Raw genomic sequence first — 26,958 nt, forward strand, 5'->3', positions numbered from 1 at the left:
TTTCATTGACCACTTAAGAATATGAAAAAAAGGCACGTTGATTATCCTGGTCAGTGATGATAGATTTTGAGTGTAGGTGATGATGTATTTCATCAAGGGTGCAACTCTGATGTCTGCTTCCCCATATTGGGTATGTGTCTTATTTTAGATGTTAATGGTTTTTATTGTAGTTGCCATAAGGAAGTGGGGAAAAGAAATGGATGAATCTGGTTTAATGGAAGGCTGTGTTAAACACATAAAACTGTGAAATTGTGTGTAGTGACTGAGATGATGCAGCTGTTGAAGTCACCTTTCATTTATCTTTGACTTTGGAGATGATCCAAATGACTGCTTTCTGAATAACCCAACCAGGATAGCCAGGTGACATTCAGAAAAGCAATGTTTGTTTTGCTTATGTTTGTACATGTCTGTGTATAACTTTTTGAAAAGCAACCAGATTTATGAAGTAAAACATTTGCATGTTCTGGTTCCAGTAGGAAAAGTACAAGGATTTCCAAATTGGTTGTGTGCTCCTGAAGCTTTGAAAGGCACTTGCCCATTAGTGTTGGCATTTTCATGGTTTCTTTTGCCTAGAGAATGGTGGACTCAGAATTATGCCTGTAACGTAAAAAATCATGCATGTAAAATAGAAATAGGTAACCATCATTCTAGGGTGAAGAAATGTTGACACTTCCAGAGAAATACGGAGTTGTGAGCTGGAGGTATGCACACAAACACAGCCTCTTCTTTCATCTTTTACCTTACCCACGCAGTTCCAATGACGCATATAAAACAGGGAGATTGATTCATTGTCAAGGTCTTTATTGCAGCAGTTTTGTTGGCAGTGCTGGATTAGAATGGAAACCTTTGGGTTTGTTAGTATTTTGGTACAAGTCTTACACTTTTGAGTGTCTTGCATTAATACAGAAGGAAGCAGATGAGTGGAGCAGAGTGTTCTTTATAACTGTTCTTCATGATTAACACCTAGTCCCATGCCTTGAGAATATTTAATCTTAGTGAGGTGCGTTTAGGGATAGTTGTCATGTTGGTTTCTCATTTGTGGTGCAAGCTGTCAGAGGTTGAGACAGGGAAGTAAAATGAGCGTAATCCACAGTAAAAAGGTGAGATATCTGCAGGAATACCTGAAATACAGGTGAAGTGACAGAAGAAAGGGAAAGAAAAATATGTAAGAGTAGAAAAGCTGTTTTTTTCTGGGTAACATTCTTAAGTAGTGATGTTATAGGCACATGCTTGTCTACCACAACCAACTCTGTATTTACAAAACTGAATTTGCTGACTAACGCATATAGCTCTTCCAAAAAATACACCTAGATGTATACCCAGGTGGTAGCATGTTATCAAGTTCTTTGGAATTTCAGTTAATGCTGCATCTAAATCGTTGAAGTCTTTTCAAAGATATTGACACACTTATTAGCATTCTTCTGTAGAAATCAATTTTCAAGTGCCACACAATGGCAGCAGTATTTGCTTAAATCACATTTCTGGCATACTGATATTTAGTCTATTTTAAATATCAGTAGTGTTATGCATCAACAAAACTTAATGATTTTTCCAGATTCATCCAATAGGCTTGTCCAAGCCTCAACCCAGGTAATTTTATTGCTAAGTTTTCTGAAAGACTTAAATGCTTTGGTGCGATAGAAGTTATATTTTATAGAATCGTAGAATCATAGAATAGTTAGGGTTGGAAAGGACCTCAAGATCATCTAGTTCCAACCCCCCTGCCACAGGCAGTGACACCTCACACTAAACCATCCCACCCAAGGCTCTGTCCAAACTGGCCTTGAACACTGCCAGGGATGGAGCACCCACAACCCCCCTGGGGAACCGATTCCAGTGCCACACCACCCTAACAGGAAAGAATTTCCTCCTTATATCCAATCTAAGCTTCCTCTGTTTAAGTTTTAACCCGTTCCCCCTTGTCCTGTCACTACAGTCCCTGATGAAGAGTCCCTCCCCAGCATCCCTATAGGCCCCCTTCAGGTACTGGAAGGCTGCTATGAGGTCTCCACGCAGCCTTCTCTTCTGTAGGCTGAGCAGCCCCAAGTTCCTCAGCCTGTCTTCATACGGGAGGTGCTCCAGTCCCCTGATCATCCTCGTGGCCCTCCTCTGGACTTGTTCCAACAGTTCCATGTCCTTTTTATGTTGAGGACACCAGAACTGCACACAATGCTCCAGGTGAGGTCTCACAAGAGCAGAGTAGAGGGGCAGGATCACCTCCTTCGACCTGCTGGTCGCACTCCTTTTGATGCAGTCAGTGCTTATTGTGATTCTTAATATCTCTGTTGAAGAACAACTGAAGCAGGAATTTCCCAGGTTTTCTATTATGTGTTTATTTAATGCATTTAATACCATTCAACCAATAATTTAAACATTTCTTTCAGACAAGAATGATCTGAATTTTGAGTAGAATGTTTGATTTGTTTCTGCAGCCTGATTCTCCTGAATATAAAGCTGCCTGCAAATTATGGGAGTTGTATTTGCGCACAAAAAATGAATTTGTTCAAAAAGGTGATGCTGAGGAGGACGATGATGATGAAGAAGGACATGACAATCAAGAATTAGTAAGTGTGGGCATGACACCTGCAGTTGTAGGAGGCCATGGCTCTGTATGTCAGCTGACTGTGAGAGGGAGGTTGGCGCCATGTGTGAATAAGCATTAAGTTTTTTCATAGTTAAATTATGCCCTAAAAAGTATTTCTGATACCAATTTATTAGTTAAGAATATCACAGCATTTTATGTATGTTTCACTTTTGCCTAGCAAGAAAAAGAAGTTATGAGCTTTTCTGATACAGATCAAATGTGGTTGTGGTTTAGTTGAGATGAATATGACATGTACTTGGTATCATGCCAACGTCGAGGTTTGATGCAAGCAAGCTTCATGTCCAGTTACATCATTTTTCAGCATGTGTCTCATTCAGTTAATGCAGCTGTTCCTGGAGTGTTTCATAAGCTGGATATGACAGTGGCTTGTCTGGTGTTTGTGATGTTGGAATGCATGTTTTCATTAATATTGACAACCGAGTCGTAACACATGTTGGACAATCTGCAGTGTAAATGTGAAATTAAAGTTTTTCTCATGTGCTTTACCTAAATGCATAACCAATGTTGTTTTCAAAAGTTGCATCTGTGTTTTGTAGCTGATTTTTTCTGTGTTTAAAAAGTCAATTCCTGTATTTTAGTGCAACTTGAAGCACTCCACTATGGCTGCTCTTAAAACTTTTTGTGATTTTATTTCTTATTAGTCATCTCCAGGTTACCTGAAGGAAATTCTTGAACAGCTTCTCGAAGCTATAGCTGTTGCCACAAACCCATCAGGGCGCCTCATCAGTGAACTGTTTCAGAAACTTCCCTCTAAAGTGGTGGGTATTTTAGTAATACTGGTTGTGTTTTAAGATGGAAAGCGGGACGTTTATATAACTGATGTTACACACTATGATGGGCACACTCAGAATGCTTGTTATTTCATCAGTGACAAACTCCAGCTATTTTTAGAGCTTTCCTCCCTTCTTTGCTCCTACCCGTTCATTCTCAGCCTTTCATTGGAGTCTGGGGCTTGCCCTGTTTTGCCAGTTTAGGTAATTATGGGTGGGTTTTTTGGTGCAGAGATTTTAATCTTTTTAAATACATCTGATTTCACTGTTCTGTTTCAGGATGTGACATAAGTTTAACCAGCAAAATAAATACTCTGAAGATCTGTATTTGGCTTTCAGACAGAACTGTTCCTTTATATCATTTTATTGATGAATTATAATTCCTTGTATCAGCCTTACAAGCTGGCTCACCAAAATTGAAGCCTATTGCTATACTGGTGGAACTTCCACTGTTCTTATCTGCAATTCAACTCATAGCTCATTCTGTGAGCTGATAGAACAATAGCTCTGTGACTGCTTATAGTAATAAATAAATTGTTTTTCTTTTCCAGCAATATCCAGATTATTATGCAATAATAAAGGAGCCCATAGATCTTAAAACCATTGCCCAAAGGATACAGGTACAGTACGAGCATGTTAATATGTCAAAGTATATACTTATTTAACAGTAAGCACTCTAAAATTGTAAGAAGCCAAAGTTTGTGGCAGTAGGAAAGACAATGTGTTTTTCCCCTGCTGTTTAGAAATATGAACATTGTTAGTGCTGCAGAAATAGCTGTGTTGAAGATCAAGCACTGTAAACTAGAGTACTGGCATTAAGCCTGAATATTTTGGGTTCCTTGATGTTTGATGGTTTAAAGTAGTTTCTTGGCAAGTACTTCTAATGTAAAACATTGGAGTATTGAAGCTTGGTCGTGCATTAACATCACCTACTTTTGTTCTAGTGCTATAAATAGCTGATTTGTACTAATGGATTTTTTGTCTTACTTGACCAGTAATATGAAATGTTGTTCCGTAATTCTAGCATATTGTTATAGTAGTTTTGTGTAGCACATGGACTAATTGAACTAGAGAATAGAGATAAAATAACATTTTGTTAAAACCTTCAAAATTAAGGCAGTCTAATGCATTATTTTTTCAGTCTTTTCCTTAGCATTTGTAAAGTCTGTAAAGACTTAGCACTTACATTTTATCTTTCTTTTTTCTTGACTTTTTCAGGTACTTATCTGTCCTCTTTAGAAATGTTCTTGTTTTTCTGTAAATGTTCCCTTTATTCTATATGAATTCCCTTTGCTTTTTGCTTCTGACTCAGTTCTCATGCTGTTCTCTGAATGTTGCCACTTTAACCAGTTCTGGTTTTTGTTGTATAGAATGGAACTTACAAAAGCATTCATGCAATGGCCAAGGATATAGATCTTCTGGCAAAGAATGCCAAAACCTACAATGAGCCCGGATCGCAAGTATTCAAGGTTAGATTCATTTATTCATAGTTTGATTTGAGTTTGATTTTCTGTGCCACTTTCTGTGCTTGTTGATCCTTAAAGTAATCTTTAGCATACGGTTCTGAAGATTGTTTTCAGTTAAAAAAGAAAAAGCTAATAGTGGCTTTTCCTTTTTTTTTTTTTTTTTTTTTGTTGTTATATATTGCTTTTAGTATAACTGGAATACATGTTACTTGCTGAGGTATAAGAGTTTTCTCAGATTAGATTTTATCTTGGGGTATGAGTTACATGACTTCTTTGGAGGAATGGAGGATCCCTGTACTTGTGATTGAAGTTGAAATGCCTGAAACTACAGGTTCAAGTGATAGCAGTTGTACTCAGCTGCTGTCTCTTTCCAGATTGCAGGAACTATTTATGGTGTTCGTCATAAGCTTCAAAACTGGAGTCATGCCTTCTCTGCATAGTTTTTGAAGATCCTCTTCCTTTTAGCTGTATTTTTGTGACAAATTTCACCTCCTGTCTTTTTAAGCTGAGTTCACCAGCTTTTTGTGTTTGTTATTTTGTGATTATCACATTGCTGTTTCCATGTACTCTAGAAGTATGAGAATTTTGGTCGTCAATTATTCCTTTGTGTGCTCAGTTTTTAAGGGCTTCACAGGGAGAGATCTTGTATATGTATAACACTATTATGTAAGTGGCTCTTGGACTTTTCCAGTTACGCTTTTGTTGGGATTGTAGTTTCAGTTCCTGGTTACATAACGCATATTTGTAACCTCAGTCAAAACTGGTAATCTCTATCTTGTGAACTGTTACTTCAAGTATTGAGTCCATGGGTGTAGAATGAGAGTGAGCAAGTGGTGTAAATCTCAGTAATGGTGGTAACTTTTTGATTGTAAAGGCACAGAAAGTAATTTCCATGTTTAATTCTAAGTGGCATTTGTGCATATTTGCAAATTGTAGGGGTTTTTTGTGTGTTTGGTTTGGTTTTTTTTATGGTTATGACAAAAAATGACCTCAAAGCTACTCAGCTATTTGTTCTGTTCAGTTTTTGCAAGCCACTGTGGGTGTATTCCAGGCAGGCTTTGTTCTGTGCTTCATTTCTCGTGCCACGTTGTTTTATATCTAAATGTAAAAAACGCTTAATTTTTGTTTTAGATTTTTGGATAGATGGATATGCCCGAGTATAACATTCTGCACTTTCAATATTAAATAAATTCTTTTAATTGACAGGATGCAAATGCAATTAAAAAAATATTTAATATGAAAAAGGCTGAAATTGAACACAGTGAGTTGGCCAAGTCAAGTCTCCGAATCAGGTACTGCAAATAGAGTTCTTTTTGTAATGTCATATAAAAATCTCTATAGACATTCCTTTAATTTTGCTGTGGACAATACAGTGAGAAATAATTGCTTGAAAACTTAGTTTATTGTTGTTTTAAAGGTTAAAAAATGTAAAATAGTTTCTGGAAGGAAACTTTTTGTCTAAATACTCCTGTGGTGAAATATTTCTGTGATGTTCACATTAAGAGGTGTCAGTAGATCATTTATAACTCAAGAGTTAATGACAGAAAGGTAATGGTAGGAAACATGGTGCTTTGTTGTGCTTTGCTTTATGAAAAATGATGGAGAATCTTGAACCTTATTAGGAGCTGAAGCATAAGAGCTTGCTATTAATTAGGTAGGGGCAGAAACATAGGAACAAGGCCTCAGGCAACATATATTTAGAAGGAAGTCCGCATTGTATAAACTCTTGCTTGGAAACCAATTTCTAGCTGTGGAAAGAGGCACAGGGCACTGAAGATCTCGACTTAGTGAAGCATAGATTTGGTCTTGAACAGGCAGGTATAAAATACAGTTCATAGCTCTGTTTGTTTCATGGGATAATTTTATTTAGGAAATAGCATTTTCTTCCTGTGAAAATCATAATAGACAGAGAAGCGATGTAGTCATTTTAGATGTTTTTTACCTGAAATGCAATTAGATTTCTTCTCATACAAACCTTTTTCTTATAAGTAGCTCTTAGAAGTAGGTTTAGAGGTTATTTGCCAGAATGAGCCATGTCATTTATCTAAAAAATAAAGCGATGTCTTGCAAGTCATCCCATAGTTAGCAAACTCTTTACGGGGGGGACTGTCTTTATGGATTTGAGCTGTTTACTGATATTTGATGCTGGAAAATAACTGCTGTCGTTTCCTGTGAAGGTTTGTATGGTTCAACTGTAAACACCAGGACTCCCTTACCTTACTGAAAGGCAGTTTACATTTTTTTGTTGTCTGAAAAATGTGTAGATGATGCCAATATTGAAAGTGTTGCCTGGAATTGTGATGTGTGAAAGAAGTGAAAATTACCTGGTTGATTTTTACTGTTTGGTCCTTTGAGACATTCAACCTCTATAGTGTTTTTTGTGGTTCCTTTGTTGAGCATTTGTATGCTTCCTGTGCGCATATAAAAATATAAGAACATAAATACTGTTAGGGAGCAATTCCTGACATATGTTTTAATTTTTCCTTCTTAAAAGTATGTGTAGTGCTGGAAGACCTTGATTCTAGAGACACTGAACATACATAGAATAGTTAGGATTGGAAAGGACCTCAACATCATCTAGTTCCAACCCCCTTGCCATGGGGGACACCTCACACTAAACCTTCTCACCCAAGGCTCTGTCCAACACGGCTTTGAACACCGCCAAGGCTGGAGCATTCACAGCTTCTTTGGGCAGCCCATTCCAGTGCCTCACCACCCTAACAGGAAAGAATTTCTTCCTTATATCCAATCTAAACTTCCCATGTTTAAGTTTGAACCTGCTACCCCTTGTCCTATCACTACAGTCTCTAGTGAAGAGCCCCTTCCCAGCATCCCTATAGCCCCCCTTCAGATACTGGAAGGCTGCTATGAGGTCTCCACGCAGCCTTCTCTTCTCCAGACTGAACAGCCCCAACTTTCTCAGCCTATCTTCATACGGGAGGTGCTCCAGTCCCCTGATCATCCTTATGGCTCTCCTCTGGACTTGTTCCAGCAGTTCCATGTCCTTTTTATGTTGAGGACACCAGAACTGCACACAATACTCCAGGTGAGGTCTCACAAGAGCAGAGTAGAGGGGCAGGATCACCTCCTTTGACCTGCTGGTCACGCTCCTTTTGATGCAGCCCAGGATACGGTTGGCTTTCTGGGCTGCGAGTGCACACTGCCAGCCCATGTTCATTTTCTCATCAACCAGCACCCCCAAGTCCTCCGCAGGGCCGCTCTGAATCTCTTCTCTGCCCAATCTGTAGCTGTGCCTGGGATTGCTCCGATCCAGGAGTAGGACCTTGCACTTGTCATGGTTGAACTTCATAAGGTTGGTATCAGCCCACCTCACAAGCGTGTCAAGGTCCCTCTGGATGGCATCCCTTCCCTCCAGGGTATCAACCGAACCACACAGCTTGGTGTCATCGGCAAACTTGCTGAGGGCGCACTCAATCCCACTGTCCATGTCAGCGACAAAGATGTTGAACAAAACATACGTTTGTTTTGCAGTAACTAGAATTACATACAGGCATTAAGGTTTGCTATTTAAATTGTAATTTTATTTTTATCACTGTTGTTTTCCTTCAAAATGAAGGTGTTTGCATAAGAAGGGATGACAGATAAATCACACTGATATTTGTTAGTTGAATTCCTCTCTTACACTGCCAACCCATTTCCATTTCTCCACTTCTCGGCTACCTTATTCTAGATGTTCTCTTATGTACTGTGTTCTCAATAGACCTGCAAATCCCAAAGTAATCTGAATGTCAGAATAATTGAGAGCTCCCTTCTTTGTCTCTAACTTGGAAAAAAAAAATAAATATAAACCTGAAGCAGGCTACAATAATACTGTGCTGAATGCAAAAAAAAAAATCAGGGTGAAAGAAAAGTGTCATGAAAACCAAACCTTTCACCTGCTGCTCTGCACCTCACTGGTTGCTCTTTTATTGAACCATTAATCTTCTTTTGTTTCGTTCTAGTGAAGGAAACAAAATTATTTTTTTAACTGCTTAATTGTCTCAAAGGGGAGTCTCCTTTACCTATGGCTGGTTTAAATAAAATACCCCCCTGAGTTCATTGAAAGCTAATTTACTCTATTTTTCTTCTCAATTTACATTTGTTTTTCTTTGTTGTTAATGGATCGGATCAAATTCATCGTATTGCTACTAACCTGTTCTGTGGACATGTTGCCTCTGTGTTTAAAATCATGCTTTTCTGTTGCAGAGTTCATTGTATCCTTTGTCATACTAAGTTGCTCTTTGTTGGTGCATTTACCTGTTGTCCCTTAAATAAAACGGCAAAATAAAGTGGCTTGACACTGTCAAGCAACTTGACAATGATTTTAAGTATTGATAAAAGGTGATTGGATCTGTATGATGAGCTTTATCTGGATACTAAGGAACATGTTGTTGGCTGCTTTCACTGCTACTGTAGGCTGAGCTGTGTGTATAGCTATTAATCCTCAATCTAAATGTTACACCTTCCTCTGGCTTTGTAAACAAAATCGATGTTAATGCTGGGGCATTAAACGTATCTTAATGTTACTTCGCTGTTAGCTTTAAAGCATTTTATATCTGTCTCCAAACCTTTTGGCTGATCTGTCAAAGTAGTTCTGTAAAAAGCTTTATCCTTGCTGCGCCTTTTCTTGGGTCTAAGGTGGGCCTCTTTATTTTTTTCCCCTTTCCTTGGCTTGTCTCTTCTACCTTAAGGACTTCATCAAATTTGACTGCTTCCAAGCTGACAGGTCCTTCCTCACAGGGTAAAGGCAGTGTTGGTGATGAGAGAAATTCTTCTAACAAATATTATCGGTAAGTAGATGGTGGACTTGGAGGGAAAGGTGGGTCGTCATCGTATGGAAATACTAAAACTTTGTTGGTTTGATTTGGTTTTGGGTGGTTTTTTGGTTGCGAGTGCTCTTCAATGTTGATGCAGATACTTTTGAGATTCAGATATGTTTCAGTCGATTATCTACTAAGTAGGATTTAATAAGTTACTTTCCTGTAATTACTCTTCCTTATTTGATTTTATATTTAACATTTCAAAACACCTGGCAAGAAATACTCTATATGTAATTATTTCCTTAGAAATGTTCTGAAGAACAATATGTTAAGCTTCATTGCAAACTAAAGCAGGTGAAAAACCCATGGAAATGTGTTGTAAACTAAAGTTGGAGACTAAAAAGAAGTAATTGGTAGGACTGAATAATTAAGAGATGGCCAATGGAAACTGATGAAGCCTGTAAAAAGAAAGCATTGCTTTTGGGATGCATTTATGGCAAACTTCCTGAGTAGGCTGGATTACTGGATCTGTGCAGAGACTTCAGCCGTCATCCAGAAGAGCACATTGACTCTGATGTTGGGATAACAGAGCCAATAGCCTGGAGTTAGGGTAAGGAAGCCAGACAGCTGGAATCCCTTTCTAGAGAAGGGAGCATTGACAATGCTGTTGGAAAAGGGGCACAAGTCCTCAGCCTCTGGAGATGACTCCTGTCAGGCATGAAGGAAAGGGGCCCGTTCCCATCAAGGAAGATGTACTATGTTACCCAGGCAAGTGAGCCACCATGGAGAAAGGTATCCATTACCTGAGGGGATTACTGGTGCTCCAGGTGATTTACAAGGACCTGGACAAGAAGCACTTAGCCAGAGATCCAGATAAAGTGGGCACAACCCATGTGGTGAAGTTTGTATGAAGTACCCCATTGTATGCTAACGCATTGGCAGTGATGACCTCTGTGTCAAGTGACCCAGAAGAACAAATTCAGATGGGGCCCTGAGCAGCAACAAGCCTCTGAATAAATTAAACGGGAGGTAACTAATTCAGTAGCTCTTTGGCCAGTTCATGCAGAGCAAGATGTAAAAAGTATGCTTAACACCTCAGCTGGGGAGAATGGTTCTACCAGGAGCCTCTGGCAGAAAGCATCAGTGGACACTCAAGATCAAACCTTATGGTTTTGGAATTGCAAATACAGAGGATCTGAGGGCTGCTCTACTACTGAAAAAGAGATACTGGCAGCGTATGAAGGGGTTCAAGCTGCTTTGGAAATGGTTGGTACTGAAGCACAACTCCTCTTGGCACCCCAGCTGCTGGTGCTGAACTGGAAGTTCAAAGGGAGGGTCTCCCGTACACATCATGCAGTTGAAGCTGTGTGGAGTAAGTGGGTCTCACTGATCCCACAACAGGCTTGACTAGGAAACCCAGTTTACCAGTCTTGCTCATCAGCAATCACTTTCTTTGACCTTTGTATTTTGCTTGACATAACTGAGAAGCCTGGACAAGAGCCAGGAAGTGTGATGCTTCCTGTAGCTGGAGTAAGAAGGCTCCGTCAGTAGTTTTGTCCTGATTGGGCAGCCTGTGGTAGATACTCGGAAGGTTTCCTTTGTTGCCTTGGTCCCTGATCCTTACCCACAAGCTTTCAACACACTCATAGCAAAATACAGAGGGGCCTGGCAGATTATGCATCTCCAGCAAACCTGCCAAGGCACCCTACCTGGGTGCACTTGATGAGTAATGCAAGAGGATGGGGAAGTCCAGTGTGTACCTCAAGGGGATTTGATTCTGGCTGAGAAGAGCCTGTGATTTGAATTCTGTGATGTTACTTGCTATGTAATACTGTATGTCATTACTACTGTGGTTGCTATGTGCCGTATCAACTGTATTGCAATGAAATTTACACAGATTAATGAAAAAATCGTTCTGAATTTTGATGAAACTGGGCAAAGTGCAGTCATGGTAGAACCAGAATTGGCTTCAGCATGCATCAGTGCGACAGCACACACCTTCTCTCCTCCCCTGAAGGACTGTTATGACAGATGGAGCCAAAAATCATGGACTAAATGAACTCAATGGACATTTCAGAGGGATAGCTCACAGCCGAAGGGAACAATATCTGTGTATATAAAAGACAAGAAAGGATATATTGGGATGCATTGGAAAGTGTGGGACCTGCGCATGCACGACAGCAACCCATCTGCTTTTCCCCAGCCTTCACTTTGCTCCCACAGGGCAAGGCTGAGCCCATTGCTGGAGGTGCCTAAGGACCTGACCTGGTAAAAAAGCAGATTGTCAGGCATAGCCTACAGTGTAGGCATGAAAGTGTAGGCATGTGCTCCAGGTCTGGGACAAAAGGGAGGAAGAGAGAAATGCTAAAGAAGTCTTCTGAGACCCTAGCCAGTGTGAATGCTGGTCTAGAAAGCAGAGGAAGCTTCTTTGCGTATAGGCACTGTGTGTGCCGAAAATGAATAAGGTGGAGAAATGGGAGAAAACAACTTACACAGCTTACAGTGTGCTGGATTCCTTCTTGTAGACAAATCCTTCTAAAACAGAATCAATAACGAATTTACTTACGTGAGGGACTTTTTATCATCTCCCTTCTCCAATACTCAGGCAGTCAAAATAGGGCAGAAGAATAGCTAGCTTGAGCTCTAGCTTTCTGACGGTGTGTCCAGTTTTTCAGTTTGATGAACTGCCTCAAAATAGAGGCAGACTCAGGTCGTTAACAGCTTCTCTTGTTCAGGGCACCAGTATTTTCTTGTGTAGTCACATCTGTATTCCTGTAAGCAGCCATCATGAGCTTCATTGTGTTCACTTACACACTCTTGAGTGACTGCTAATGGTTATTGTGATAACCCTGTTTTTAATTTGCATGTTTTTTTCACTTCTCTTTCATAGTAACAAAAGATCAGCCCAAGGGGATCGTTTATCAGCCATAACTATGGCATTGCAATATGGATCAGAAAGTGATGAGGATGCAGCTTTGGCAGGTAGGAACTGAAATGCATTTTCTCTATTTTTTTCAATTTAAATGTTTGGAATAAACAGAACTGTAGGACTTCTGATACATTCAAATATCTTTATTTCAAAAGTATTTTGCAGTGTTTCCAAACTCAGTATGTAAATTCAATCCCTGTTCTCTCTAAATACAATGTATAAAGGTACAGCTGGTCAGACAGCGCAGGCCAAACTCGCTTGCATGGTTTGAATTTAGTGTGTGTGTTTCCAAGTATACTTAGCCAAGCTTTAGGAAACTGCTGCACGTTTTTATTCCTCCTAATATGAAACAGAAGTTGAGACACTGGGGTAAGACATTGGGTGCTTCTTGTAGTAAAAGAGATTTACAGTGCTGTAAGTGTTTGAGAGAAGTCTCACTGACACTGGCTTGTTTTCTCTTGCCCTCTTGTGCCATTGGGTCTCAGGTTTTATTTTTGAAGTTGGAGATAGTGTATGAGGTGTAAGGACAGGTAAATGTGAGAACATAATTCAGAAATATCTGGTCCAGCCTAGCAGGCATGAAATTTTACATGAAGGTTTATGTTTAAACAAAAGCATGTAAAAAGGCATGCCTTCATACAGCACCCTTAGTTTCATAAGCATGCTTTAGCTTTATAATATAAGTGTATATGCCATAATATATGCGTTATATCAGATATTTCAGTATCAGTCATAAATTGTTATAAGTTGTCTTTTAAGCTAGCTTGTCTTGATAGTTACATTCTCAGCACCTTCCTTGCTTTCCTCTCAGGGGCAGTTTCTGAAATGTTTTACACATCTTCAGTTCTATTTTTTGTTAACATTATTTTTGCATTGGTGTGAAATGATGCATCTCTTCAGTTTGTATTTTGGGAGCATTCATTTCACACCTGGAAATTGAATTGTGTTCACCACTTTTCCAGTGGATGGACATGCTGTAGAATTGTTTTGGACCATTTTGCTGCAAACAAAAGCAGAGTTGAGTTATTGCTTTGGAGCAGCTGCTTTCTGGGAGGTGTGAGGGGTATTTATTGGCTTGGTTCAGTGCGATTATTAGCTGCTATTTTTGCAAATCGTAATTCTGTAACCACACATAGCTTTTTATGTCTTCATATGGTTTAAATTCTTGAAGTGATTTAACCACTTTCAGGTGCTACCTCTACTATGGACATTATTGTAATTTTCATAGGGCCTTTCATATACATCTGAGCTCTTTGCTTTGCTGCTGCTGCAGCTCTTCTGTCTTTATCATATTCACCTAAGGAGCAATGTCAGTTTTTTTAGAAGACCTCTGTCACCCTTAAGATTTTCTGTCCCTCCCAATGCACTACTTGGACATCGCTGCGTTTCCAGTCTCTGCATAAAAAGGATTTTTATTTAAACCAAGTCTTTTTATTAGTTACTCTGGAATCTCATTTTTTTTCTTTCCACCAAGGCTTGTTAAAATAAATGAGAACTAGGCTGCATGACTGAACATGAAGAGAATTTTCTCCTCAATATAGAGAACTAAATCTTTATGAGCTTCTTGGATTCTAGCAGTTGCTTAAGCAATGAACAATATCTGTTTCCAACTTGGAGTTTATCCTCACAGTTTCAGAGGGTGTCATGGTGTGGTGGAGCTTGTAGATTTCCAGCTCAAATATATTAGTGCATGAGCAGCTTCTGCAGCATCCTTCCTCCCCATTATAAATCTGTAAAGGCAGGCATAGATGGTCATTCTGTGGTACTTATTTAAAAGTATGCCATTTTGTAAACAAAGCTATATATTATTATTAAATTTAGAAATGTTTTAAGACTGGATGCTACTTTTGGTTTTACTAGCATTTATCTTCAGTTAGACTGTGAGCATTCATTGTTGCCTAGGTGCTTTGGGGCCACAAAGGAGACAGTGTTTAAAGCAAATCACTTACTGAGTAAGACTAATTTGCTTTCGCATACACACAAATACTCTCTCTCTACTCTTTTTCTGCCTCATCGAGTAAGAGTACATGATTATGATAGATGCATTTATATCTGATAATAAAGCTTAGTTCCAGTCGTAAATTAGATGGCTTCCTCCTTTTGCAGTGAAGTCAGTTTAACATCACTCCATTATGAAGCTGGCCCTTCATCAGGAAGCAGTCACTGTGGTACAGAATGGACATCAGGAAATGCTTTTTGTTTGGGACTGTTGCATGGCAGATACTTCGTGGTTATGGTTTGCTGCAGGGTTTTTTATTTCTCTGTTAACTGTAGTAGTGGTAACAGCTGCATGAAAAAGGACTGACTGTTACTTCACTGCCAGTGTGTGCTTGGTGGGGATATGGCACCTGGTACTACTGCATATTAAACAATCTGTAATATTGCAGTAGATCGTTTCGTGGCAAAATATGTTTCTTTCCTGTCTTCTGATCTGAATAATACATTCTTCATCAGTTTTCTTCGGAGAACAGATTTCGTACTAGAGCAGTGTAATTTTCTGAATATGTAAGAATATGAAATGCTTGACACATTGCTTGTAAAGAACATACACCTCATAATGAAAGTGGTTTTAGCTACATTACAATATTATGTAAACACTTTCCTTTTAGTGCCTGTTTAATTTACTTAGATTTTTATTTTAAGGAATGTCTGGTGTTCTACTTCCAATGCAAAGGACGTACATTTCTTATTTGGGGTATTGAACTGCTTTCCTGCTGGCTGCCACATATAAGAGGATAGCAGTATACTTGGCTAGTTTCTTATTTTCTTTTTCATAAAAACATATTCTGCTGTTTTTTCTACTCTGTTTCTTACTTTTTGATGGAGCACTCAGAACTGAGCCGTTTGACTGTTGCTGTGTAGTCTATTTTTGAAACTTACTTTACCTGATATCATTCTCTTAGCTGTTAGCATTTATCTCCATTTTCAGGTACAGGAGAACATAGTGTTAACTCCAGTCTTTTGTTTCTACCTGAGTTATTCTGTCCAGCTGCTGTGTTGCTGGCTACTGTGGTAGATGTGGTAGATGCTAGGCCATTAAGTGATGCTGACTGGCATGCACATTAGGATAATTTGTAGGCATATACAAATTAGGATAATTTGGAGTGTCTTCCCTGAATCAGTAGTGAACATCTTCGTTATGTGTTTGCACAAGGTCTGCTTGTGTTTTAGTTTCCATCTAACTTGTCTGGTAGGTCCCATACGTCATATACTCACATAGATCTGCAATGTCAGACTGCAGAGGAAAAATGATAGTATTATGCTTTTATGTAGTGAGAGTGTCCCCTGGCTTTGTCATCGTTTTGGTACGTGTTTACTGAACTTGGATAGAAAGCTTGAAACATTGCCAGCCTGTGCTGAGCAATAACAAAAATGCCAGCTGGAAACTTGGCATGAATGTTAGAGAACTGCCTTTTGTGTGACTGAATTACCAACTGTGTCATCTGCCAAACTTTAACTCTTAAGAAGATGAAAAAGGGGTGAATACTTCAACTTCAGTATGTGCATACCCACAGATTTTATGTTATGCTTGTCTGCAAGGTACAAATTACACCATTTCTGTTACTGAGAAGTGTGGGAGGAATGGCCATTTACTTTTTCCATCCTGTATTTCCACTACCAATGTTTTCTGTTCCAGTTGTGTTTCTGCTGCTCATGTAATGTTTCTCCTAATTTTATCTGCAGTGAATGTTAGCTCTTCATAGCATTTCTTTCATTCATCCTAAACCTGAAGCATAGTAGATACTTTATATAGATAACTAGGTTTACTGTGAAATTTGTAAATAATTATGAAAGATTTATGCTAATTCTATATGTAAATATAGAATGCTAATAATATAATAATTCTAAAATATTTATCCTTTATTTTGCTGTGTAAATTAGAGGTGCACCTTCAGGCTTTAATGTCAGGGTTTTTTCTGCTAAACTTCACAATTTTCGAACTGAGATGTGATTAATATGGTTTAAAGGATTATAGAAGTTTTGAAGTCACTTTTTTGATACATGTACAAAAATTGATTTTGAATTTGGCCATTTGGCTTAACTAGCCAGGCACCTTCGAAGCTTCCAGACATGGTTTGTCAATTTGTATCCTTGTAGTGTGTTAGTATGACAGTAGTTCAGTATACAAACGTATTTGGCACAAATACTGGTATTAATGGTTTGATGGGTAAATAAGGGCGTAGCTGTTGTCTAGCTAGTGTGTGGTTGGGCAGTCCTGTTACAGAGTCTGATATGGACTCTCAGCACTTGTAGCTGGTAAGGGTGTATTACCAGTGGCAGAAATGAAGTCTCATCTGATAAGAGAGATTCCAATAACTAGATAAAGTGCATTTTTTTAATTGGCTTGAGGCTCATACAGTAGATTTGTGATGTCCTTTTCTGAGGTATGAATCTGACTGCCAGAGAGTGGCTGAATGCCCTTGCTTGAGAGACTGCCTTTTCTGCTGATTTAGATCTTTATCCATTTGAAAAGTCATCAAAAAACCCCGCTCTGAGTTGTCCTACTGAGATTCCCATTTTCCCTTTCTCTCTGTGCAGCTGCTGCTCGTTATGAAGAGGGAGAATCTGAAGCCGAGAGCATTACTTCCTTCATGGACACTTCTAATCCTCTTTATCAGCTTTATGACACAGTTAGAAGTTGCCGAAATAATCAGGGCCAGCTCATATCTGAACCCTTTTTCCACTTGCCTTCCAAGAAAAAGTATCCTGATTATTATCAGCAGATTAAAACACCTATTTCATTGCAGCAGATCAGGTAAGAAAACAGAATGCAAACTACATCTGGTGCGAAACTATTCAAGGACTTACTTTATTTCCAGAGTCCTACCTTGTAGTCAATTTGTTGATACCTAATGCAGTGTATGCCATCTGTCCTTTACGTTTGGTTGCTTCTTGTTTCAACTCAGTCTGCATCAGTCTTTTGATCATATTTTATAGGTGGCTGTCATTTGGTTTATTTTTGATGGAGTTTCATTTGTAATGTGCCTTAAAGTTGCCATATCAATAATTCTGAAGGCTGGGGGGGCAGCAAAGATGAAAGCTTTAGCAGAACCCCCATTATTCTTTCTCCTTGACCTTGATGGCTTAGTTACCTCTCACTGCTGTGTTTTTTGAATTAATCTTCAGCAATTTGAACAGTAAAAAGATATTTGTAATTATGTTCCTTTTGTCTTGGTCATAGTATAACAGGATAATTGTTCATGAGGTAGCTAGTCTGGATTGAAGTACGCGATACACCCTTTATGAGTCTGTGAGGCATGAAAGGTTCATCAGCTGCCAGAGTGCAGGTGTCACATCAAAAACCTGAGTGGTCCAAGATGAGCTACTGTGATGGATACCTGTCAAGGTCCTGAGTGTATTAGCAGACCTTAATGGCACTGACCAGACTCAGGTGGCCCTGGCCTCCTGCCCATTGGCCACTGGGGCTGCTGGTCCTTTATTAAGTGAGGACTGGGTCCTGCCACTGTTCTTGTGTTTGTAATCCACTCTAATAATGGGTCTAAATTTTAGTTTTACCATAATATGATCTGCTAGACTTGGTGTAATTGTGGATAAGCAGTGTCTCTGTTAAATGAGAAAGAAACTAAGCTGCTTTTGTGGGTTTTGTTTGTTTGTTTGGGTTTTTTATGGGGGAGGAAGGGCAGTTGAGTTTTGGGCTTGTTTTTTTCTTCTTCTTTCTTTTCTAACCTGTCAGAGGATGTTTGCATGTACTCAGGAACAAGTACAGAGCTCCCACACTGGTTATCAATCCATCAGCAGCTTTAAAGCAGTTTTCTCATATGTCTTAGTACAGCTGTTGGCTTGGCAAAGAAAGTATCTTGAACAAAGCACAAAATGCTCTTGATGGAGGGAGAAAAAAGATGAAATTGAGAAATCGGTGACAATTGTCAGGAAGCTTTTTGTCTGAATGTAGCAAAGAATATTGGTTCAAATGACATATAAACAGATTTAACTGGGAGAGACCTTCCAGTAAAAATACACTTGATATCCGTCATAGGACACATAATTTGCCATAGGGAAGCAGCTGTGTTTCTGCTTTCCTTCCAGTGTAGGCAGGTTGCATCTGGCTATGTGAGCAGTACAGAAACTCCATGCAACTATATGAAGAACTGCAGGGTGGTGGTGGTGAAATACTTACTGACTGAGAGCTTAGAAAATAAGAAGGGACAGTTCTCTTTAGAAATGAGTGTAGCAAACAAGTTCAAGTACAGTATTTGTAATAGGCCAACTGTTTTAGCAATTTTTGACATTTTAGTTTGTGGTTTTTGATGATGGTGAGACTTTGTGTTTTGTGGGTTTGGGGTTTTTTAAGATGTACATGCAAAGAGCATATCGTGTGTTCACAGATGGGGACAGAAAAGTCAATTGTCCTAGTGAAAAGTTGAAGGTGTTGGAGTAAAGTCTGGCATTCCTATCTCCACTTTGGCATCTGGCTACTTAGGCTATCCTGCTAGAGTGCGCTGTGAAATGTGTGGCCGTTGCAAATTCTACAGATAGTCATATATTTTAGGAGGCTTTTTGTGTGTTAAATGCAGGAAAAGCCTTACAAAATAGTGTATGATTTCTAGAGAGAGTATGGGTATGTTTTGTTTTAATGAGATGTTCATAATACCTATCCCAGCCTCTCAATCACTTTATGAGCATTCTAACCCTCAGTCATATGAGTAGTGCAGATCCTAAGCTGTTCCTGAATGTGGGAGGTAATCCTGCTGATGGCTTTAGTTTTCTGCTAGTTTCTTCCTGACTTGCTCTTTATACAGTCTCAGAATAACTGAGGTGGGAAGGGAGACCATCCGGGCCAACCTCTGGCTGTAGTAGGATCACCCAGAGCCAGTTGCCCCGGACTATATCCAGTCAGGTGTTGAGTATCTCCAGAGACAGACACTCCACAACCTTCCTGGGAACCAGCCTCACAGTACCCTGTTCAGATGAAATTTCATGTGTTTCAAGTTGTTCTCATTACTTCTTGCCCTGTCAGCAGGCATAGCTGAGACGAGTAGAACAAGAGTAGCCTATTTAAAATGAAAGGCATGACGCTCTGAGGGCTGTGACTTCCAGGTATGATACAAGCGCATGGTGTGGACGTTACTTTGCAGACTTCACATAGCTGGTGAAAAGTCATTCTGTAATTATAAGTGACCAGAGGAATAGTTGGGAAATAATGCAGGAGAATGTGTTCAGTTACCCAGTACTTGAGTGCTAGATCTGGCACGCTTACAGGAACTGCGTTCCTAATTACATTTTACAGCATTGGTAACTATGATCCCTAAGGCAAGTGGATCAGGCTTTTCTACACCCAAGGAGGGAAGTACTGCAGGGAATTCCCTGGCAGCAGTTCTTTCCTGAGCATGTGAGTGGTGTGGGTGCACGGGCGCTGAAATTAGAGTCTTCACTGGCACACCCTGGTGTCTTGAGCTCCAGGAACCTGGGGTTATAGTTTATGTTTAAAAAAGTGCCTGGATCTAATATGAACCACAGTTGGTTTTGTGTGACATCTGCTATTTGAGGATTTGAAATCCATTTTTCTTATGAATGTGCATCCTTTTGGACAATGGTCTGCAGCACAGGAATCTAAACATGTCATTTCACTGCACTGGGGTGTGTTGAGGTTCTCCTGGAACTGTGAGATTTGTGGTGAGTCTTACTGCCTTTGGATTAATTATTGATGTGACTTGTACTAAATACGAACATACTTTCTGTTATAATTTCACAAGTTCTAGTAATACTGCAATTAAAGGAGTGAAACTTATCTTGAATTAAAGGAGACTGCTCTCGGGATTAAAGCCTGAATGGTTTATAGAGAACTTTTTGTTTAGTTTAAAACAACAGAGTTTAAGCCCATTATAACTTAAGTTCTTAATTAAAAAAAAAAGTACATTAAGATTTATTACATTGACTTTAGAAAAATAATATGACATTGTGTTCCATGTGTCTGTGAATGAGTCACTTGGAAGAGTACTCTCTAATAAAAAAAAATAGGTCTTTCAAATATTGAGAATACCCTGTAAATTTTCCCTTCATCTGAGATTTAGCAATTCTTTCATTCCTTTCACTTGATAGAGTTTCATAGTTGTTGAATATTGTACATTTTTTAGATATTCTGTCTGTATAACCAATTTTCCTACCTTAGCAAGTACTTTCAATGCATCTTGTACTTCAGGCCTGTATAAAATCACAGTTTCAAGTAAACGAAGTTCCTAATGTACTTCATAAGATGACAACTGTTGTTCCTCAGTAGAGCATTTATCAAATGCCATCTTGGTCATGTCCATTCTTTGTTACTGTTTGTTGGGTTTTTTTCCCTAAAGAAGCAGGGTTAGCACTTCACAATTTCTGAATAAAAGAAATTAAGTTACATGAGAACTGGTTTTAGCTATGTGCTTGTATTTTTTGTTTCTAGGAGTTTTTTAGGCATAGTGTGTGTCTAGTGAGATGGATCTTTTGACCATGTGGGGAGAGTATCTCCCTTGTCTTCAGTTCTTTCAGATATTCCACTTGGAAGAGCTGATGAGTTTCCAGTAGATCTTCTAGGGAGTTGAGTGCCAGCTTACTGTATGGAATTTATTATTATTCTTCTGATTTTGACCAAAATAAATGTCATGCCAGCGTTGTTTTAGGCTTAGTGGCCTTATGTAACTGTAGCGTACCTTTTAAACTATACTTTTTCCTCATTTTGCAAAGGTTGTTATGTTTAAAATTCTGGTTTCCCAAGTTTTCCTCATGCCTTCAGGTACAATTTTACCACTGTCAATCATTTCACAGAAATTGCTCTTGGTTTCTAGTGTATCAGTTTAATTTGTATTATGTTGGCAGAGACTTCCTGTAGAGCCATAGATTTGGTTAGTTTTAGCCTCTCTTTGTGAAATGAACGGATGTTGATAAAATTCTTTCCTTCCAAGGATGGCGAGATGGCTTTTTAAGATGTATTGTGAAGCTGCATTTCATACTCTAAATCCAGGAAAGACACAATACTTGAGTTCTGCTGAATTTAGGTATAATTAAAACTGTTCAGTACTTCTGTGCATAACCCTCTTAATTAATCATCCTGTTGTTTGCTAAAGAGGATGGTAAGGTTGGAGGTTAGTTACAGACTGGAACAGGGTTATTTCTGTGCCTATGAATTTTTTCATTCTTCATGTATGTGGTGGGAAGCTGTCTGCCTTTCTGAACTATATGGGCCAAGTCTGGATTTTTACTTTTGTTGTCAGGCCTTTCATGAGTACAAATGCGAGAATGTAGGTTATTTGCTTCAAATCAGATGGCTGCACCTTGATTATTTGGTTGTGAATAAACAAATGCTGGTAAAAGCAAGATTTTATTTGGGGGTAAGATAATTTGAATTATCATTCTTTTTAAGGCAGTATTTTCTCATCCTCTTGTCTTCTGGCTCTAAGTTAGGATTTAAAGGAGTAAGATACAATTAAGTTGGTTTTCTTCACTTGTGAGCTACTCTCAGGGTTGCACCTTTGCCATGAGCTTAAAGATTTTTCCACAGGATCATGAGAGAGCAGAGAATCGGTGCACATAGAATGGTATACTTAAGACTAATGGCAGTTTCCTATGGTTCTTCAGCTTTTTGGTGCTTCAGAGTTAGACTGCTGCATTGCAATATGGATAGGTCACTGCCTAAATACACACAGATGAAGCCAGTGTGGGATACCAAGGCTATGTGGGGTTAGTGTTGTATTTTTAGATTAAGCATATGACAGTGGTGTTCTGGGGTCTGCATAGCTGCCTTTCTGTCTCTGGGAGCGGGAACAAAGCAAATCCCGGATTTGTTAGCATCAAGTAGCTTGGGAGATCGGCTCATATGGAGAGCCAGCAGTTCATGGCATTGTACAGAACCAATATAGAGTTCACTTTTTGTAAAAAGAAAACTGTTGCAGGTGGGATATGTTCCCTAGGAAACGCTATTGCCTTGCTTGTTCTGCCTGCAGCTTGCTTTGGAGTTGTTCTGCTCCAAAGGATATGGCTAATTCCCCTTTTTCTCAGTTTAAGAAAACTGGCACCTAAACATACAGAGTTTGATTGATCAGGATAAACTAACTAATCAGCAAGTCTGATTTGTAGTATCATGGTGACAGTGTTACTTCATAGATTCAGAATTTACAGGGGATAAGGATATAGTTGTCTGTTGTCTTTAGTATCTCAGGAGGATGGCCATTACTGTTGAGCTTTTTAGTCAATGTAATCCTAGATTTTCAGTGATTCTTTAAGGGCAACTTTGAGATGGATACAGAAAAGCTCCACATAAGGAGGAGTAGTAGCAAGTGATAGTAAGGATGATCAGGGGACTGGAGCACCTCCTCTATGAAGATAGGCTGAGGAAGTTGGGGCTGTTCAGCCTGGAGAAGAGAAGGCTGCATGGAGACCTCATAGCAGCCTTCCAGTAGCTGAAGGGGGCCTATAGGGATGCTCTCTTCGTCAGGGACTGTAGTGACAGGACAAGGGGTAACGGTTTAAAACTTAAACAGGGGAAGTTTAGATTGGATATAAGGAGGAAATTCTTTCCTGTTAGGGTGGTGAGGCACTGGAATGGGTTGCCCAGGGAGGTTGTGAGTGCTCCATCCCTGGCGGTGTTCAAGGCCAGGTTGGATGAAGCCTTGGGTGGGATGGTTTAGTGTGAGGTGTCCCTGCCTGTGGCAGGGGGGTTGGAACTAGGTGATCTTGAGGTCCTTTCCAACCCTAACTAATCTATGATTCTAAGATTCTGTGTCATGGTTTAAGCAGGACAATTGGAGAAGTGGTACTTCAATTAAGATGTAGTCCTTCAGGTTACTCTTTCTGAAAGCTGAATGCAGACCTCATGGAACAGCAGTCAAAATGTGAACTTGCCATTCTGTAATTCTAATTTAGTGACTTAGTTGGAAGACCAGAAACCTGCACAGTTTTAATTCCTCCTGCTGTCCAGTCTGTCCAAACTTGTTTTAGTTTGGAAGAAGGCAGACTGCCAGGGTGGCACAAGAATGTTTGTAAACTATGTGATAACTAATATTTAAGCAAAATTTGAGCCAGGAGTTGAAAAGCAAGAATATTGCATGCAGACTTGCTTACTTGCAAAAGCATGAACTGTTGAGTAGATCTTGAGGGGACTTTGTTCCAGCTTGATTGTTAAGATTTGTGAAGCATGAACCCTTCCTTGTGCTTCAGCAGTTGTCTTTGTCAATAAAAAGCATTGAGACATTTTAGACATTTATCTGAAATATTTAAGAGTCAAATCTAAGGCAGTTATGGTACTCTTCACTTTATTAGATCCTTAGTTAGAGCCTAATTCTACAAATTTGTCAGTGTGAGATGTCACTTGGAAACAAATTATGCTGATGCTGTCTACATCCAAGGGGAGATTAAAGTCTGCTGGTCAGCATTTCTCTGCAGTGATAACTAATAACATCAGTAAACAAGGAAATTACTGCTTGTTTATACAGTTTGTTAGCCCATGTGCCTTGACAAATTAGAATGTTCTAAATCTGTTTTGAAAAAAAAATGAAGCTCAGTTTTGGTGGTTTGGGTAAATAAGTTCTTATTAGTTAGGGGCTTTGAACTTAGGTTTTTAAGCCTTTCTATTTCATGTTTCCTTGAGCATTCTCTTGATGATGTGTTAGCTTCCATAACACCAATAAATGTTTGTGTGTTAAAGTCCTGTAATTGCTTGTCAATATTTTTGTCAGACTGCAAGAATTAATTACATGCATTTTACTGTATAGATTTTGCTTTCTGTACTAGAGCATGTTCAGGTTAGCTGGAGAAGATGTAAGGTGGCCTGTAGTGTTTGTTACCAGATAGTGGCAAGAGCATGAAGTGTACTCAAGGGTTTACGTTCTTAGTATTTCTGAGCCCATACATCATATGCTAGTGGTTTAGGGCAAACGAATCCCGAGTTTAATGGGGTTTTAATTTGGGTTTGATCTTTTAATACCAGTCACATATTCCTTAACATATATGCAAATAGTTGTTGCTGGAGTGTTACAAGATAAAAATTGAGGCTATTTATTTGGTACCCAAACTCTTTTGCTTTTGAGGGTGTGTTTGGGATTTTTTATTACTGTATTTTTTATTAATCCAATAAAAACTATATTGGTAACTCTCCTATTTTTTGGAATTGCAGAGGAAGTGAGGTTGATAGGAAAGCTTTTTGATTATCTGTTGCTGCAGTTGGAAACATAAAAATAATCTAAAATATAATGCATAAAGACTTGCAAGCTACTGATGTCTGAAACTCTTAAGGGAGGTATGTGAACCTATGATGGTTTGTTTTCACTGAGAATAGCAACAACTTGTTTTCTCCATATCTTAGATTTAGGGTATTTGTCCAAATTTGTTTTGTGCTTTTCTCATAGTCATTGAGGACATGCTAGTTCTTCAGATCTGAAAGAAATGAAAAAGCAATCCGCTGTGTTTCAGTGAGGCACACACAACAGCCATCCTGGCAGCATGTGGTTGGTTGGACGTTTACTGTAAAATGTGTTTCCATCACGACAGCTTTATAGACACGTGCACTCCTCGGTAGTTTTTTTAGCTGTTTCAGCTTCATGTCATGTTTAATCCAACCATGACCTCCTCACCCTTGGCTGACCAGTGAAGAGTCCTGTCTAACAGAAGCGTTACTCTTTGTTCCCTGGTTCAGCTGTGAGGTCACATTGACAGGTAAGGCTTGGGACAATTACAATAAACAATATTAAATTTATTTTGTGGTAGTGCTTATCCTCCATCAGGCAGGTTAACTTTCAGCTGGGTGCTGTAAAAACCAGACTAGGTTTGAAGGTGGTTTGTCGCTGGTGTTTGTGACAGAAGGGTGAGAAAGGAGGTGTGAAGGAGGATGGTTGTGTTTCACAGTTGTGATAGGGTTTGGTTTTTATGTTGTTGTAGACATCTGTTTTCTGTTGTGTTTAATGAGGTATTGGAAGGTTTAAAAATGTTGGCTAGAGCTTTCACCACTTGTGCAAGGAAATAGAAGAAAATACATTAAATTGTTGGCAAACTTAGTGCACTGATTCATCTGTTTAGCACATGAAAAATGGTAATTTTTTGTCATTAGTCCTTTTCTAACTGTTTTCACGTGAATTAAACTTTACAGGTAGCACCAATGAACAATCAGGTGGTTTTAAGAGAGGGCAGAAATTGGAATGGGTTAACATGAGAGGTATTGGGCACTTTTGGCTCTCACTGAAGATGAGTGGAACTGGTGCGTAGGGAAGGCAGCACTGATGGCTGTGCAGAGCTAACCCGTCACATTGACATCATACCCAGGCCCTACAGGTCACAGCTGAGGGGTACTGAAGTGGTCTCAGCAGGTTGTGCTTCTGCCTCTTATGTATCTCATCTCCTCTGAGTATGAAAACAGGACTTCAGTCTGCACAGCTTTCAAGAGGACAGCTTTCAGAATACTTAAACCCATTCTTTAAAAGGAGATACGTTTCCTTAATATAGTTACAACCAGAAGATATTCCTGCAGCATCAGAAAAAGAAAACACATTCGTGTAATTAGAGCTCTTTGGATATTGATTTGTTGTGAAAATAAAGATGTTAATGAGCTGTTTTGCAGTGTGTAACTCTTGAGATATGTGATTGGTATTTCTGTTTTGCAGAACCAAACTGAAGAACCACGAATATGAAACTTTAGATCAGTTGGAGGCTGATCTGAATTTGATGTTTGAAAACGCCAAGCGCTACAATGTTCCTAATTCTGCCATCTATAAAAGAGTACTGAAAATGCAGCAGGTTATGCAGGTATGTAGAGTAGATCAAAAGGATATAACTTCACATGTGAATTTATTTCCCTAATTAATATTTTTTCCAAATAATGTTGATCTAGACCTGTGTTTGCAGTAGTATTTTCTTGCTTAGGGGGAAGTACAGGAATGAAGAGCATCATAGAGTGATTTTTTTCTCAGCTACGTGCTGCAGTCTGAAATGGCAGTGTTTCCCCATTGCTTCCTCAATTTTTTTTCTGACAGTTAAAAAGAATTACACTGCTATTTTATATCACCCAACTTTATATTAAGTAAATCACTGGAAATACTTTGAATGATTTTTTTGGTCTCGAAACCTGTAGTTGCATCTTTCTTTGTGTATCTGATCTGTTCTGATGTTTAATACTGTGCTGGAAATGTCTGGCACTGAGTTTGGCTTCAGGGATCTGTTCTTTTTTCAGGCAAAGAAGAAGGAGCTTGCTAGGAGAGATGACATTGAGGATGGGGACAGTATGATTTCTTCTGCTACATCTGATACTGGAAGCTCAAAAAGGAAAAGGTATGCACTTCTGTAGTTCCTGCAGACCATGACATTGCTACAGCTTTTATTTGTTAAAGAGAATATTAAACAATGTTGTCTTGCATTTGTGAAACAACCTCATTAAGTGTTGTTTCCAGTCAATTCAAAACTCTTTGCTGACTTTATTTTCCTTTTTTTTTGCCTATTCATTAGTTGG

At 39.1% G+C, this 26,958-nt stretch overlaps 1 protein-coding gene across 3 annotated transcripts in view; it reads left to right on the plus strand.

Moving 5' to 3' along the window:
* Window positions 1–26,958, plus strand: part of PBRM1 (polybromo 1) — a 69,732-nt gene that overhangs the window by 6,044 nt on the left and 36,730 nt on the right. For all 3 annotated transcript variants that reach the window (XM_065687170.1, XM_065687169.1, XM_065687171.1), the window contains 10 exons: window positions 2,433–2,564; window positions 3,247–3,363; window positions 3,927–3,995; window positions 4,746–4,844; window positions 6,048–6,133; window positions 9,533–9,631; window positions 12,492–12,583; window positions 17,070–17,286; window positions 26,117–26,258; window positions 26,683–26,780. In XM_065687170.1, the coding sequence (XP_065543242.1) occupies window positions 2,433–2,564; window positions 3,247–3,363; window positions 3,927–3,995; window positions 4,746–4,844; window positions 6,048–6,133; window positions 9,533–9,631; window positions 12,492–12,583; window positions 17,070–17,286; window positions 26,117–26,258; window positions 26,683–26,780 (1,151 nt within the window). The remainder of the gene's footprint in view (window positions 1–2,432; window positions 2,565–3,246; window positions 3,364–3,926; window positions 3,996–4,745; window positions 4,845–6,047; window positions 6,134–9,532; window positions 9,632–12,491; window positions 12,584–17,069; window positions 17,287–26,116; window positions 26,259–26,682; window positions 26,781–26,958) is intronic.

This window comes from Lathamus discolor, chromosome 7, assembly GCF_037157495.1.
Source record: "Lathamus discolor isolate bLatDis1 chromosome 7, bLatDis1.hap1, whole genome shotgun sequence".
NCBI classification, from domain to species: Eukaryota; Metazoa; Chordata; class Aves; order Psittaciformes; family Psittacidae; genus Lathamus; species Lathamus discolor.